The sequence below is a fragment of the Vitis riparia genome, chromosome 2 (genome assembly GCF_004353265.1).
Source record: "Vitis riparia cultivar Riparia Gloire de Montpellier isolate 1030 chromosome 2, EGFV_Vit.rip_1.0, whole genome shotgun sequence".
NCBI classification, from domain to species: Eukaryota; Viridiplantae; Streptophyta; class Magnoliopsida; order Vitales; family Vitaceae; genus Vitis; species Vitis riparia.
In genome coordinates, this window is record NC_048432.1 from 11,807,016 (window position 1) to 11,822,658 (window position 15,643).

At 36.3% G+C, this 15,643-nt stretch overlaps 1 protein-coding gene across 3 annotated transcripts; it reads right to left on the reverse strand.

Annotated features, from left to right (window-relative positions):
* Positions 1-353: 353 nt before the first annotated feature.
* LOC117907934 (SUPPRESSOR OF ABI3-5) lies at positions 354-15,308 on the reverse strand. Of its 3 annotated transcripts, none has more exons than XM_034821627.1 (16): positions 15,111-15,306; positions 11,726-11,859; positions 11,483-11,523; positions 10,427-11,195; positions 10,268-10,339; positions 10,080-10,172; positions 9,919-9,998; positions 9,049-9,199; positions 8,069-8,156; positions 7,897-7,988; positions 7,747-7,815; positions 6,653-6,832; positions 6,076-6,268; positions 1,681-2,643; positions 1,191-1,381; positions 354-787 (listed from the first exon to the last, which is right to left on the reverse strand). In XM_034821627.1, the coding sequence occupies exons 2-16, from the start codon at positions 11,771-11,773 to the stop codon at positions 608-610; spliced, it is 3,210 nt and encodes a 1,069-aa protein (XP_034677518.1). In that variant the 5' UTR covers positions 11,774-11,859; positions 15,111-15,306; the 3' UTR covers positions 354-607. The 3 variants fall into 3 exon arrangements, with proteins under 3 accessions (XP_034677518.1, XP_034677511.1, XP_034677527.1); XM_034821620.1 differs by having other exon boundaries at positions 9,049-9,202; XM_034821636.1 differs by lacking the exon at positions 354-787 and having other exon boundaries at positions 1,289-1,598; positions 9,049-9,202; positions 15,111-15,308.
* Positions 15,309-15,643: the final 335 nt, after the last annotated feature.

Consider the following 15,643-nt stretch of genomic DNA (forward strand, 5'->3'; position numbering starts at 1 on the left):
AGGTGCCTTCAAACATTTGGAGTAATTTGGCTAAAAGGTCAATATCTTCGAGTCAGGTTTTTGGTCTGATGAGTTTCAAACCATGTTGAACAAACCATTCTATAATCTACACTCCGCATTCAGAGTTCACAAAAATCAAAATGAATCTTCCTTTACTGAATATTGCCTACTTATGCTGGTACCAATTCCTACTTTTACTTCACACTCTGTATCTCCCTATACCGCAAGAAGCTAAAATTACTAATCAATCTAAAGATACACACTAACTGACCCACCTAGGGGCGGCAGAGCCACTCTATCGTAAACAAGCCCAATCAAAGAGAGAGCCCACGACTTGAATATATCTCTGGGCATCGGTAAATATGCTTTTGAGAGACAAACTGACCACGCCAAGTTAAACAAAATTTTAAAGCTTTAAATAATTTGTATTTTTTTACAAATTACAGCAGAAAAATGAGTCAAACAACTTCCCAATTGAGTTGAGCATTTCTTTACACTAGAGACCACTTGTTGGCTGCCAAACTATGAAGCTCTCAGGCCCAATCTTCCTTGATTCCTCCCAGAATATGACCCTGCTTACTCTCTGTGCGCTTTCAACTAATAGTCTTTAAGACATCTCTTGGAACCTGGCCAGTGCCTTCTTTTGAATGAGAGTTCTATAACTATCCCCAGGCTGCACCTCAAGACCCGGATCCAACTTCTTCTGATGACTCCCAAGTCCAGCTCTACTATCCATGGCTTGTGCCTGGACCGGCTCTACCATGCCACTCCCATCTTTTCCTAAACCCTGTGCATCAAAACAATATGAAAACAAAGAAGAAAAAAAAATCCCCAAATGCAATGTTAGAGTCCGCAGTATGCTTGCAGCAAAAACTACCTACCGGTCACTAAAAATTTCAAAGTGCTGTGATCATCCATAACATGATACTTGTGGACATCAAACCAAAATTCCACTCAAATATATCCACATAAAATGTCATATAGCAAAATGGTTGTCAACAAATTAAATATTGCCCATCAAGGTAATTAGGTTTGTTTCTGAGTAATAATAGAATTGACTTATTTTCCACAAGAAAAGGCAAGATGTTATTTACTTCATATCATTTAGGTAAAGATGATGAGAGTTTCAATGGCTTTTAACCAACAAATGGACATTTGGAATGGATAAAAGTGCAAGGAAGAGATGGTACCGAGCCTTCCTGCCATCCCATGCTACGAAGCATCCGATTGCCTACGTTGCTTTCATCAATTGCTTTGTCCGCTGTAATCACCTCATAACTCTGAACATTTCCATTAGCATCTCCCATCCCGCGCCCTCCCCCAACACCAGGGGGGAAAGGCATTGAATCTAGAGAACCCTTTTTGAAAGCTGAGTCACGGGCTTGAGAGTGCAGGCACAATAAACACAAAGGATGCCCAACAGGTTAATACAAATGTGCAGAACATAAAGCAAACAATGGATCCATGCACTGAGATTAACTAAAAGATTTATCCAGCGACTAAATTTTGCTTCTGTCCCAGGGCTACTTAAGAGACAATTGAACTATAAAAGCGACCCAGTGTAGCAGCTCCTAATATTTTGAGGCTTTTTCAGTAGGCTACAATGAAAACATTTTATAAAATAAGCCTATAGCACAATCAAGGGTGATTCCACTCAAAAATATTGTGAAGCAAGCTTACTTGAGTCCCCAATCCCAAGGTCAGACAGACTGTCCCCAGTAGAAGATGATGAACCATACAAGCTCCTTCTCTCAGCCGCACGATCCCTATAAGTAGTATGAGGCTGTTCCTTCTGAGTAGAAGCCAACTGTACAGGCATTTCAGAAAACCTCCTCTTGCCACTCCCAGCAGCCACAGGTGGAGTATAAGAACCCAACGCAGATGCATCTGTTCTGAAAGGGGTTGTCAAGGTTGCATCTGAATTTATTGATGAAGATGAACCTGAAGTGTATGCAGCAGGAGCAGAAGTAGAAACTCCCCCTGATGATCCCAGATATGAGGTATCTGATTTCACTACACCTCTTCCAGATCCCCTGATTACTCCCATCACAGTTCCTCCTAAGCTGTTACTCACAGGCCTAGCCTTTACCTGAGACTCCAAACCAACAGTCAGGGCAGAAGTGCTTGTAGTAAATCCTCCAGAGGCTGCTGTATGCTCCTTTGTAGTCACCACATCAGTTCTGAACTTGCCTTTCGGGGATGGCCCAATAGAATTGGGTCTGTCATCAACTGCAGCAGATGGCTGGTTGTCATCAAGAGCCACGCGGGTTGCTTGCCCTTCATGACTCCTCTGCTTCCACATTGTCAGTACATTACTCATTTTCTTTTTGTTAGCCAGAATGCTGCTCTTGGAAGCAAGTTTTATTTCTTTCAACTTCTCTTTCTCTTTCTTTTCTGCAGCCATTGCTGCTGTAGCAGCAGCCTGGACAGCATCTGGCAGTGAGGCAGCTTTCTCATTCGATGTTATGGTAGCAGCTGGTGCAGAGATAACTACTTTTCTACTATTAGAACTATCTGATGCCTTAGAAGACTCAGATTGTTTTCCAGATGTCTTAGTGTCATTCTGATCAGTGCAAGGGACATACTGCTGAGTTGAGTGATCATAAGAATACCATGTTCCACCGTTACCATCATAATACAGGCCTGCATAGTGCAGTGATGTAGGAAAAATAATAATAATTAAAACAGCATTGCTGACAACACGTATAGAAATGAAACCTCAAAACATTTTTCTCAAAAATAAATGATGGTACAAAATTTAAACCAGCAGACACATTATCCAACTCACCATTTCTAGTAACCATGATTCTGTGCGCATTCTTATGACGTCAATTCTAGTAAATCAATATGCAACTATATTTATGTTTACATTGCACAAGTCCCAAGAGAATATACTATTTCATGAAACCTCTGTTTCTTTCCTTCATTAGGCTGGTCACGTGTGCTGGACTGGAATATTAGCACAGAACCTTGACAAAATGATGGGTAGAGCTAATAATACTTTCATGAGAGAACTTTCCAAATATCAAATATTTACCAAAATTTTCTGTAGAGCATTTTCACTCCAAAACAGAGTCCGTGGCTGATATATCATATGATAAGCTACCAATATGACTTTAATTCACAATAAATTTTGGTTGCTCGGTTGCTACATAAATTAGTTAGAGATAAGACTGGGAAGAGATAGTTGTTTTGACAGTGCCTCAGAAACATCATCCAACCTAAAGGTGCTAGCTTTATAGGATGTTACATGTTTTCTTAAAAAAATAAACAGTATAGCCACATTAAGAGGGTGTTTGTTTTTTTAACTTTTTGTTGAAAGTAATTTGCTTTCAGACTTTAGGTCGTTTGTTTTTCTACTTTTTCATAACTTATTGTAAACGTTTTGCTGAATAGAAAAAATCAAAATATTTGACGTTTTCTAAATAGAAAAAATGACATGCTGATTCTTCTTTACCTTTTAATGCTTAATAGAAATAAAATATTATAAAAACAAACCGTCTAATACTTAACTTTATTAAGCATTGAAGTTCTATTTAGAATTAAGTAAAAAAACAAACACCACCTAAGTCTTTATGCAAGAAGAGCAGAATAATTTTGAAACTTCCACTCATTGTCAAGGATTAAATCCTTATTTCAAAGGTAGGACTGCAACCTTGGTGGGTTAGGTCAGGTCCAGTATCAACCAAAGTCCAATTGATATTAAAACCTGAGCCCAACCTAATAATCTCAACCCAACCTAATAAATAAATCTCAACCCAACCTGACTTCAAAGCCAATGTGTTCAATCCATGTTCAACCCAATGTCAATTTTTTGAATTCAGGATTAAAGCTCGGGTCAGGCTCAGGTTGCTTGGACAATACTCGGGTCTGGCAGGCTTTGCTGTCAGACTCAGGCTGGACAGGTTCGGCCAACTACATAGAATTTTTATTTTTTTTAAGGAGAACATAACACAAAAATTGAACAAACAACTGAAAAAATAAAACAAGTCCTAGACAAATCAAATCAATATTGAAACAGGACAGTAATAAAGAGGGGAATCAAGTAACACTTCCATACAAAAACCAAAAAACAGAAGAAAACCCAAAAACATCAAAACTCCTAAAGCCTGTTTGGGAACTGTTTTTCCAAAATCAAAAACATTTGGTAATTCATTGACAGAAAACATTTTTTGAGAACTTGTTTTGAAAACAGGGTATTTTCGGATAACATATTTTAAATGTTTTATGTTGTTTTTACTTATTTTCTAAGGGCTATTCTAAAAAATAATTGTACAAATATGAAAAATGATTGAAGATAAAGCACTATATAAAAGTAATTTTTAAGAAATATTTGAAAATATACATTAAAAAAAAGGGTTGAGAACATTTCAAGTTCTCAAACATACATTTGTTTTAGAAAACATCAGAGAATTATTTTTTAAAACTGTTTTTTGAGAATTTTTTGGAAACGTTTCCAAATAGACCCTTATACCTTTCTCATGTTTTCCACCAACCAAACAAAAAATGAGAGGGGAAAAAAACAAAGATCCAATTATTAATGAGTCAATGACTTTTCAATCAGTTGAAGTTCTTTTCTTTGGATAAAGAGGGGATAAAACAAACGGATGAGAGAACAGGAGGACATTACAGATCTGGTTCTTTGATATTTTCATGAAAGGAAATTAAGCTTTTGCTGATCTGTGGTGCATTGGCATAGATTGATGTGAAGAGAGGAAAACATGAGGTAGTTGATGACATGGAAGCTCAGGTCAAGAAGATGAAGAGCTTTGTGGAGATTCCAACATGGATATAGCAGCAGTGGGTGAAAAGAGAAAATTACCAATTTGAATTTTTGAGGGCTAGGGTTGAGAGCTCCAATTTTGACTTTTGAGATAGAAATTGAAATGTAAAATAAGCCAATTTATCAAATAATATGCAACATCCATAATATAATTACTTATAAAAAAAATACATCTATAATATAATTGGAACTTTTTTTCCTTTTTCTGATAGGAAACAAAAAGAATATATTGACAAGCCTCAATCAAAAAAGTGGGGTAGACCGCCAGTACACAGGAAATATATAAATGGTGCCAAAAGGCTAGAAAGAAACAAGAAAAAAATAATAGGACCCTGTACATGCAATAAAGTCAAACAGAATGAAACAACCAACACCCAACCAATCTCTAGAAGAAAGAAAAAGGGATCAAATAAAATATCTTTCAAAAAGTGAACCAAACACTCCATCACATCAAAGGTAATAGACATCTTTCAAAGTTTGTGCACACAAGTTGTGTATTTGCAACTATGCAAGGTTTGCCACATAAGGTTGGATTAAAATGTTCACACAATCCTAACTAGCAAGTTGCGACATGTGTATCAGCTAACTAGCAACATCACTCCACCTTGAACATGATTTTTTACCAAGTTCTATTGTGGATTTACCACTCTGTCCTTCCCCTCTTAAAGACTATGGATAATGGACCATATCATCACCAATATATTAAAAGGCATATAAGAATTTCAATAACTAAGAATAATACTTCCTCAACTGCTTTGAGGAAATACTAATGCATAACTAGATAATGCAACACCAGGCAGACAAAAAGAGGTCAGAAGGCAAGGCCTTTCTCTCTAAGACATGCAAAAGCTATCATATGATGACCGCAGATAGTTAACAGAAAAATCAAATCAGAGGCACTGCAGGAAGTGAATGGGGTTCAGGTGCTTTTCATATATATATATATATATATATATCTATAAGAGAGAGAGAGAGAGAATAGAACTGCTTGTCATACATATTATTTCTTGTTACCTATCCAAAAAAAAAAGTAAGTGAATGGGGTGTGTGTGTGTGTGTTATATATTATTCTTGTTGCCTACCCAAAAGAAGTGAATGGTGTGAAGAGAACAGAACTGAGTAGAACTGCTTACCATGTATGTTATTTCTTGTTGCCTATCGAAAAAAAAGTAAGTGAATTGTGTGAAGAGAACAGAACTGACTAGAATTGCTTATTAATAGGTCTGCAATTCATGCAAAATTCTGCAGTTTCACAAGACGCTTCCAAATAAGCAAGCACACAAGATACCAACCTGTGTTTCCATCATAGTAGAACCCAGAAGCAGCATCATAATAATAGCCAGATGCTTCATCCCACACAAAACCAGACTGTGGAGCTGAACCATCCTTTTGACCTGCAGGGTCACCGTTTCCTCGATCCTGCCCACCAGTAGACTGTTTGTCATCTGGATTATATTCTTTAGGCGCCCATCCAACAGCATCATACTAAGGATGAAAACAAGGGAGCATAAATATCAATTTTTGAGGTCACATGAAAATCGTAAAGAATCTTTGAATTTATACAACACAGCTGATAAGAACCCAAAGTCAAATATGAGACTATGAAACTACAAATATCAGCAAGTAGATTGACTGTCATTGGATGCTCTCTGGTCAATCATATGAATTTCAAGCACAACAGGATCATAGCAACTTCCATGACAAACAAAAGGACTCACAAGAAAGGCATTAAGTTGAGTTGCAAAATCTGATGCAGGGGCATTGAAGAGGCATAAAAAGACCAAGTGGGCCCAGTAGCAAGTTTAAAACAACTGTTCAGAAAATGGAAACTTGGATAGAAAGAAAGAATTAGAAAGGTAGATCATTAACTTGTTGAGCAAATGTAGCTGCCTCAATTGCAGCTGCTGCAAGGCTGCTTGATTGTGAAGATCCTGTTGTGCCTGATCCAGGACCCAGAATGCTTTTTGCATAAGCTACCCGTAAAATCTGCCCATTTTTCTCCAGAGTTGTTCCATTTGTTGCTTCAAGAGCTTTGGTAGCATCCTCTACCTGGAAGAGGAAAAAAATGTCAAAAGCCTTCTTTCAGCTTCAGAAAAAATTCAGAGCAAATCTAAGCTATAGATTTTGTTAGTGGCAAAAAAATAAAATAAAAGCAAGGCATGCTACAAGGGTACAAAACATTTAAGGCAGAAATAGAGTTCTCAAAGTACTGTTCAAAATCAAGGGGCTCCCTTTTTTGGAGATGGTGTCTGCATCTTGATGAGCAGACCCAGGCACCAAATAAAAGAACAAATGACAAAAATGAGGTATCTGTCATTCTCTTATAAGATTGGACAATCTAGAAGGGCACTTCATATCATAGATATGTTAACTTTTAACAGCCTAGACTCAGAACACCATATAGGAGAAAGATGACATCCAATCACCTTTATTCAGGATCATTTTATTTCCATACAATAATTTCAATAAAAAAGAAATTGATAGAAACTTATATGCAAGCTTATATGCCATCCTCCCTCATGCTTTAAGATTCAGTTAGGTTTACTAATTCTTGTTGCATTTTGGTTTGAAACAATCAACCATCATGTTTCACCCACATCATCTGTGGCCACCTTCAAGTTTGTATAAATCTGGGGCCATAACTAAAAGTGAAAACCTCCCAGCAACATCATATTAGATATAGAAGGGCATAGCATATAATGGCTTTTCGAAGAGAAATTATCTCATGATGTAAAAAACACTTGTTTTGTGGCTGGGCCCTTGATTTGACATAGAAAGCATATGTTGAAGTTAACTCTAGATTTCATCAGTGCTATCTTAGTTTCCAGTTTTATATATTGATTCCATATTTTTCTACATTGTACATGTTACCTAAAACCTCAGAAACATGCTCTCACTTCATAGGGTTCAAAGTCTAATAGAAAAGAAATTCAAACTGGCTCAAACCACTTAAGTGGGCATACCGAATGAAAATGTACAAATGCAAATCCCCTTGATACATGAGTGAATTTATCTCGAACAAGTCGAAGATCCTGCAAATTAAAATTAGCAAGAAAAACTTAGAAGATGTAAAATTGAAAACCAGTATTTACAAAATAACCACACTTGAGTACCTTGATTGGAGCATGTTTAGAAAATTCATAACGAAGCATTTCCTCATCAGCATTTTCATCCAAACCTCGAACAACCAAAACATGGATAGGACCTGATTACATATCAAGTTAGCAAATTACAATGAATATAATGCTTAATGCATGCCAATTAAAAGCAATGGAGTGTTCCAACCTGCCTCTGATCCTTTCTTTCCTAGTGATGTTGCATTTGATGATGCTATATCTGCTGGTGGAGATTCATCAGTCCGGACTTCATTACACTGCATTAAGAGGGAGCAAAAAAAGGATTCAGTGACTTGATGCTCTGAACGCTAATCAAATGTAGGGTAACATATTATAGCCCCTTCGGGTTTAGACAAAAGGTTATTCTCTCATGGCCATGCTCTATATATAGTATGTTGGACCAAAATGATGGAATTCTTTATCAAAGAATAGTGTAACCATGAGCAACCATGTGCAGCAGACATGCTCTAATATCCAGCAACAATTAACAGCCAAGTAGCAGGCAAAAATGTGACAAAGGTGAAAGGCCAATGGTCAACATTCTTATGGGACATCCAACACGGAGACCATAAACTTGCAACAAAACTCATGGCACAGGTGTTGGCCTCCAAAGTGGTGCTTTGGCACAGCCTATGCCATGTCACCAACTGGTTAAAAAATGCTAAAAATAGGGAAATCCAAGGTACAAGGTAGGCACCTCCTAATCCATCGGGCATATAATCTATTTGGCTTATCATTCAGTCATTAGAACAGTGAAAGCTCATGAAAGACTAGACCTATGAGAAGATAGTGATAAAGAACAAAGTTGATGATATTCAAACTCTTGAAATGCAAGATTCTCCACAATAAGAGGCATACAATCAAAATGTCGGAGGCTCCCAATTAGGGAAGACCAGGGACTCTACTTCTCATTATGTTCATAATTTCTTTATGTTTACTATCCTGTCTAGTCTCATTGCAGTCGAACCAGAATACTCTACTTTTAGACATTATGGGAAAGTTTTGAATATCCAACTAAACAATAAAATCCTTCTGAGTGAGGATGGTCTACAGAAACGAGAAAACTCGCTGATAACTTGACCAAGAAAGAATAAAGGAAACAGTATCAAGGAAGGCTATAGCATAAGGAGAGAAGAACAAGCACAGAACCTGAAAGCAGGATGTACGCCGGGCAAAATTGACACAGCCACATATGATGCACATCCAGTCTGATGGTACTGTCATGCTTTTATGGTTAATATGACCTGATTTGAATGTGTTCTCCTGTCCAAAAGGTCCACCTGCCCCCCCAGTTGGCTTGCTACTGCAACAAAATGAAGTTCCAACTAGCAATAAATACACTTGCAGATAAAAGTCCTACATAAGAGTAGATGTGCTAAAATTACTCTTGAAGAACAATTTCATTGCAGAGAAGAAACAGAACTGTTAGAATATCCACACAAGTCCCAAATGGCAATATTAAAATATAACATAGCTCAGATCTTATTACCCACTGAAGTCTAGACTACTCCAACATCATGCAGTGTAGAGATTATTTATGTTAACAAATAAGAAACCATAACCATGTCTCTTAGTTAAAGATGCTAAGGCAAGTTCTAAATTGCATTAAGATAAAAGCAGTAGCTAATCATTATTTAATAAGAAGATTAAAAAAAGAAAAAAAAAACAAACAAACAAAGGAATAAGATCAAAAACTCATATTTTTTATAGAGATGCTAATACAATCACATGCAAAATAATAAATGGGTGCATCTGAAATTATCCTTTGTACACCTCTATTCGTCCAAGGATTAAAACTTTCCTCACTATAAATACATATAAGCATACAAAAACATATGCACAAAATATGCATTAAACAGGCCACAAATAATCACATCTTTATTTCATTTTTTATTTTATCAGAAGTTATCACATCTTCATTCCCTCCAAGGAATAACATATAACTACAATAAAAGTGATTCAAAAAACAAGACCGGCACTGAATTGTTTTACTAAATCAAGCTTGTCAAAGGAATATACCTGTACTCAAAGAAAAGCTTCCTGCCATCCACAACAAGACCATCATCTCCAATTTTATCCATCATCGCACGTGCTGCTCCCTATTTCACAACAATGGGCTTCTTATATTCCATTCATATAGCCAAAACACCAACTATTAAATGGTTATGCAAAAGTGGTACCACAGAAGGAAAATCAATAAAAGCAAATCCTCGAGATATGCCAGAACTTCGTTCTTTAATCACACGAACATGCCGAAGGGGTCCCCATTCAGCCTAATAACAGTAAATGTTGAAAGAATGTTATAAACAAGGAAGGCAGAGGGCATTCCAAATGATATTCAAAGTAAAAGAATCAAGTAGAATAGTACAAGGATCTGGTACAGATCTTCCTCAGTAGTCTTCTGTGATAGACCCTTCACAACAACAGTAGCAGAAGGGGCCTACAAAAAATTAACACACACTTTAAAACCCTTTAATTTGAAGAAAAATTACAGTAATAATATGAAAAATCACACTACAAAGCATACCACAGAATAATGTTCATGTTGACGTTTATCTTCACGATCCCTTCGTTTTTCACTCCTTTCATGTCGACCATCATCATAGCTGTCCTCTCGATGACTTCGACCATGGCTCCGACCACGAGGAGACCTTGACCTAGGGCGATCTTCACGTCCACGAGACTTAGAACGCTCATGCTTTCTATGCGGACTCTGATCTCTTTCTCGACTCAAACCTCTCTTATCCCGCTCACGGTCACGTGATTCACGCCTCCTCCAATTACCGTCTCTCCTACTACCTCTATCATAATCAGAATCATAACTATGTCTGCCATAGTCATAGTCCCTCTCACGACTATCCTCCCTATTTTGATGAGAAAGACGAGATCGATAGTCATAATCATCGTATGCATGATCATCTCGATCACGTGCCCCAAACCTAGAAGGCCTATCAAATCCATGATCACGGTAGTTGTCAATACCACGATAGCCATCCCGAAACTTATCATATTCTTGAAATGTATCAACTTCATGGTACTTGTCCGCTTCACGAAAAGTATCCATTTCATGGTAAGAATCCAGGTATGGCTTCTCATGTCGTCTAGATTCCCTGTCAAGTGAATATTCCTCCTCATAGCTTCTTCTTCTTGTTTGAGGCCAAAGACCAACTGCAGATGGAGGAGGGGGGTAGTTCTCTCTCTCTAGTATATCTCGATGGAAGGCATTCCTTGGATAGACATTATCCCTTGAGAACCGCTCATCTAGGAACCTCCTATCATCATATGAACCACCAACCCTGCCAAAAGAATGTAAGGTGGGATGGAAGAAAAGATATGTCGTACAACAAAAGTAAGCATATATACCAGAAAAACTACAATTCAGAGAGCCATCAAATATCTCTTATATAGAAGTCACATAGCAAAGCAAAATTAATGCAAATAAAAAACAAGCATATTGCAAGATTGCATGAAATACATACCGCTGCAACTAAAAAGAACATCTGTCAAACAAACAATTTAAATACACACTTTACCCACGAGCAACTAAATTACCCTTGCGATGATAATCTGATTCAGCACTCACCGGAAGTTTGCGTCATGAACAGCTCCATACCCCTCCAAAGCCTGTGGATTCAAGAGAATAAGCTATGTCAGCAACAAATAATCATGGTACGAGGTAGGCAAATCCATTCCATATCCTCAATGCCCCACGGCTTTCTCTCATTGTTCTTAAGGATGAGATGCCATAAAAAATGGACAATCAGAAGAGCCCTAATTTCTTGTATTATCATCCCATATAGGTGATTAAGGAGGAAACCACAATTACGCTGTTATTATCCCATCCTTGCTGGAGACCATAGCGACCTGGATCCATTTCTTGCCAGACCCGTCAGCAATACCCCTGCGAGGCTCTTGATGATCTTTCAGAAGTTTCAGGAGCAGAATGTATGGAAACCTTTCCTGTAATGGATGCACAAACAGATATAGTTATGCCATGATGAACCAAGAACCAATTCTCATGACATGGCCTCCGCTTTTACTGGAATCCTCAAAAATCAAATCCTTTCCAGAAACACCCATCTTGAAACCTCTTTAACACAAAAAAAAAAAAAAAAAAATGTTCCTGATAGTAGAAAACCACCAGGCAGAATTCAAGAATATTATCACAAAGTGATACAGCGAGCAGAATATTATCTCGCACAATTAAGCGAAAATGAAAGTTGGTAACCAAGATGTTGTGTAAGCAACTTAGCTACATAAGGTGGAAGCATGCATGACGAAGATTCAAGTATCATGTCAGTGGCACTACTAAGGCAACCAATGTGGTTAAGCAGCATCATAATCTATAAGGTAATATTGATTTCATCACTTACTCTAATGCCTATTGATTCAATTATCATTCCACCTAACAGTTATCTGTAACGGTCTAATCAATAAAGCACCAGGTCAATAGTCATTTGAAATAATGTGCAAATCATAAGCAGCAAATATAATAGTGTAAAATATGGAACTACATATAAGCAAATAACTATTAGAAAAGTGTACTTATCTAACAAAAAAGTAAAAGCACAATACTACCTAGTTCTCACACAAATCCCTTGCACATTGAGTTTATAGTTGTCAAAAGAATATAACCATCCAAATATCATCATTCTTTTTAGACGCATCTACAAGTGTGGGCAACATGGAGACGTATTCTGATTAATGGACATTGGCCTTGCAGAACTTCTAAAAAGGAGTTAACATTAGATCCACAAGCAGTATAGGCACAATGACGAAAGCATTTACTTTTCTCTCCTCCGGTTTCTCATAAATAATTTTCTACATTCACAATAGAATCTCAACCAAACGTCTTGGATAAACTCAACCATGGTCCATGCTTAGACACTAAAATATGACCCATCAAGAATTCATACTCTACAGGGCTTATACAAGAATTCTTTCACTAGGCTTAAGCTAGTTGCATAAAAATAATGCAATAGTTCAGGCAAAGAAAAGTGGAAATTTTTAGGATAACCATCTTTATGTTCTAGAAAAGCACGATATATTATTAAAAATTTATGGCTTTGTCATATCACACAACCAATTTCTGATTCAAAGAAAGGAAGATTGTGCCAGGTTGATAGCCAGCACAAACCTTTACTCGGGTCTTTTAATAGGAACTTTGAATCAAGTGTTTATGTGCATGAACCAGCATAAAGAATATTTTCAAGATCCGTTTGTTTTTTAATCATGTGTCATATTTTGTCAAATTATTAAAAATTTATCATACATAAACTTCTACTAATTATGCACTTATATTTGAGACTGGTAGGCTTTATGCATCAACCAACGCAGGGCGGATACAGGGAACATACCATTTCCCATTGTTGCAAAATATTCTGTGAGCAGGTGTATTAGCCATCAGTACATGCAATTACCACTATTTTCTTGCTTACTTTTACAAACAATAAAGTGCCCTATTATTATGCTCCTACACATGTTCATTCTGACTCCTACTTCTCACACTTCTTCAGATGCATTTATTAAGCATTTCCAATTCTTTAGCAGATGGAAAACTTATTCAGAATACAGAAAAACTTTGTACAATGTTACACCTTGTGCTCCTAAAACCATGCCTTGAATCTATAGCCTATTATAAAAGGCGCACCTTAGAAAAATTAGGGTAAAACAATTCATTTTGCCATTTTCTTAAAGAAAAATTTAAGGAATTTGTCATCACCAAAAAACAGCCTTCATATTTTCTCTCAGTTTCTGAGTTTCTCAGCACCCAAATAGTAAAACATAGAATATATAGTTGTTTCTACACTTCTATTCTTGAAATTTCTTATTACATATTGGAATTTTGTATCATTGCATTAATTTTTGCCTGATGCTTCTGAGGACTATATCTTTTGTTAGATGATTTCAAGTGCTTTTTCTAATTTTTTGTTCAGATGGTCAAAATTTCATTGAGACATCCAAACCAAATGATCCAAAGGCAATTGCTCATTAAGATAATCAACATTTACAATCAAATTCAGCCATTTTATAAAAAATAAAATTTAAAAATGAAAAATGAAGAAACTTGTCCTGCTCAACAATGTAGATTGAAAAAGCAATCCTACCTAAGTCCCCTGGTCAATGACATTCCCAGCAAGCATATCAAGAAAAATTTTATAAAATGCACATAAAAAATCCAGATTCTAAAATAGCAGAAACTATGACAATTATAATCATAAAATACTTGGAATATGGTAATCCCATCTAACACGAGTTTTCAAGCAGTTATAGGAGTACACAGATAATCCACATGGCAGCAATAAGGGCAAAAACTTCATGCATCTAAGGTTAAAAAAACAATGAAAGACAGGACTAACAGGAAAAGGCAATACACTTCAACGCCAAATTCAGAAAACCAATTTTTAAAAAATTGATAAGGCTTAACTTAACCAAATAAAACATAAATCATAATTGCAATATCTTCTGCACAAGCATAACTAGAGTGCATAATAGGCATCAAATATCATTCTTGATCTAATTTGAAGGTGCCAAATAAACACAAGATCCTGTCTTGAATCTGGATCATTTCAACTGAAATAATAAAGGTTACTCATAAATCCGGCATCTTTACCACAAAAAATGGTTTGTGCATAAACGATATATCCTGAAGATCAAAAGATTAGAGAAACAAAAGTACAAATAAGATATTACATGGCCATAGCAAATTCATCGCTACTGATATCAACCATCAAAACTAATTTTAATAATAAAACATGAAATAAAAAATTCAATACAAATGATTACTGATTTAGGGAGCCCTAAGGGAATAATTCAGATCCAAATCACGCCCTGATTTAATCCCTCAACGGAAAAAACCTCAACAACGCCAAGAATCATCCAAATTAACTACTTTCATTTTCCAGAGAACCTCTAAATTTACACAACTATCGCCAAGAGTTGCAAATAATACATGAAGCAAAATCAGTTCAAAGAAAAACCCGATTCCAAAAGTCAATGTTCCATCGGTAAGCAGTAGAGCTAAAACCAACAGCACCAATAACTACAGGGCTTTTACATTAACCAATAAAAATTGACAAACAGAAACATAAATCGCCGCCGATCTTCTCAATAATTGAACGGGAATAACAAGAACCAAAACCAAAAATAAAAAATTGAAACCAAGAAAGGAGTAATTGAATCAATGAATGTGTGAACAACGAAGCACTCACTGATTTCTAGGGTTTTGGAACCGCAGAGTCCTCTTTCTTCGTCCACCGTTCGCCAGGGAGAATGTGGATGAGGGTAAAAAGCGATAGAGATGAGAGTATATGTTGATATGTTCAGCGAAAGAGGTTAGGGCAAATACAGAAGAAAGAGAAGAGAGAAGGAGAGGAGGGAGTTGATGGACGAGAAGAGTGTCGCGGACTATTAAAAGGGGAGTGATTTTGTTGACGGCAGTAAATAAACCCTAACAACTCTAGAAAAATCAATGGTGTGGCCGTGGCATCGTCTGCCCCTCGCGTGCGCTCTCAAATTACTAATGAAAAAATAATAAAATAAAATTACTCAAAAAAAAAAAAAAAACTCTATTTTTTTCTATTAATTTTTATTTCTCTTATGAATTGTAAAATTTTATAAATGTTTTATTTTATTTTTATTGTAGATTTATTTTTAAACTTTAATTTAATTTCCTTTAAATCAAAGCATTTAATAATTAGTCTTTTAATACAACAAAATTTATTTTTTCAAAAAAAATTATTTT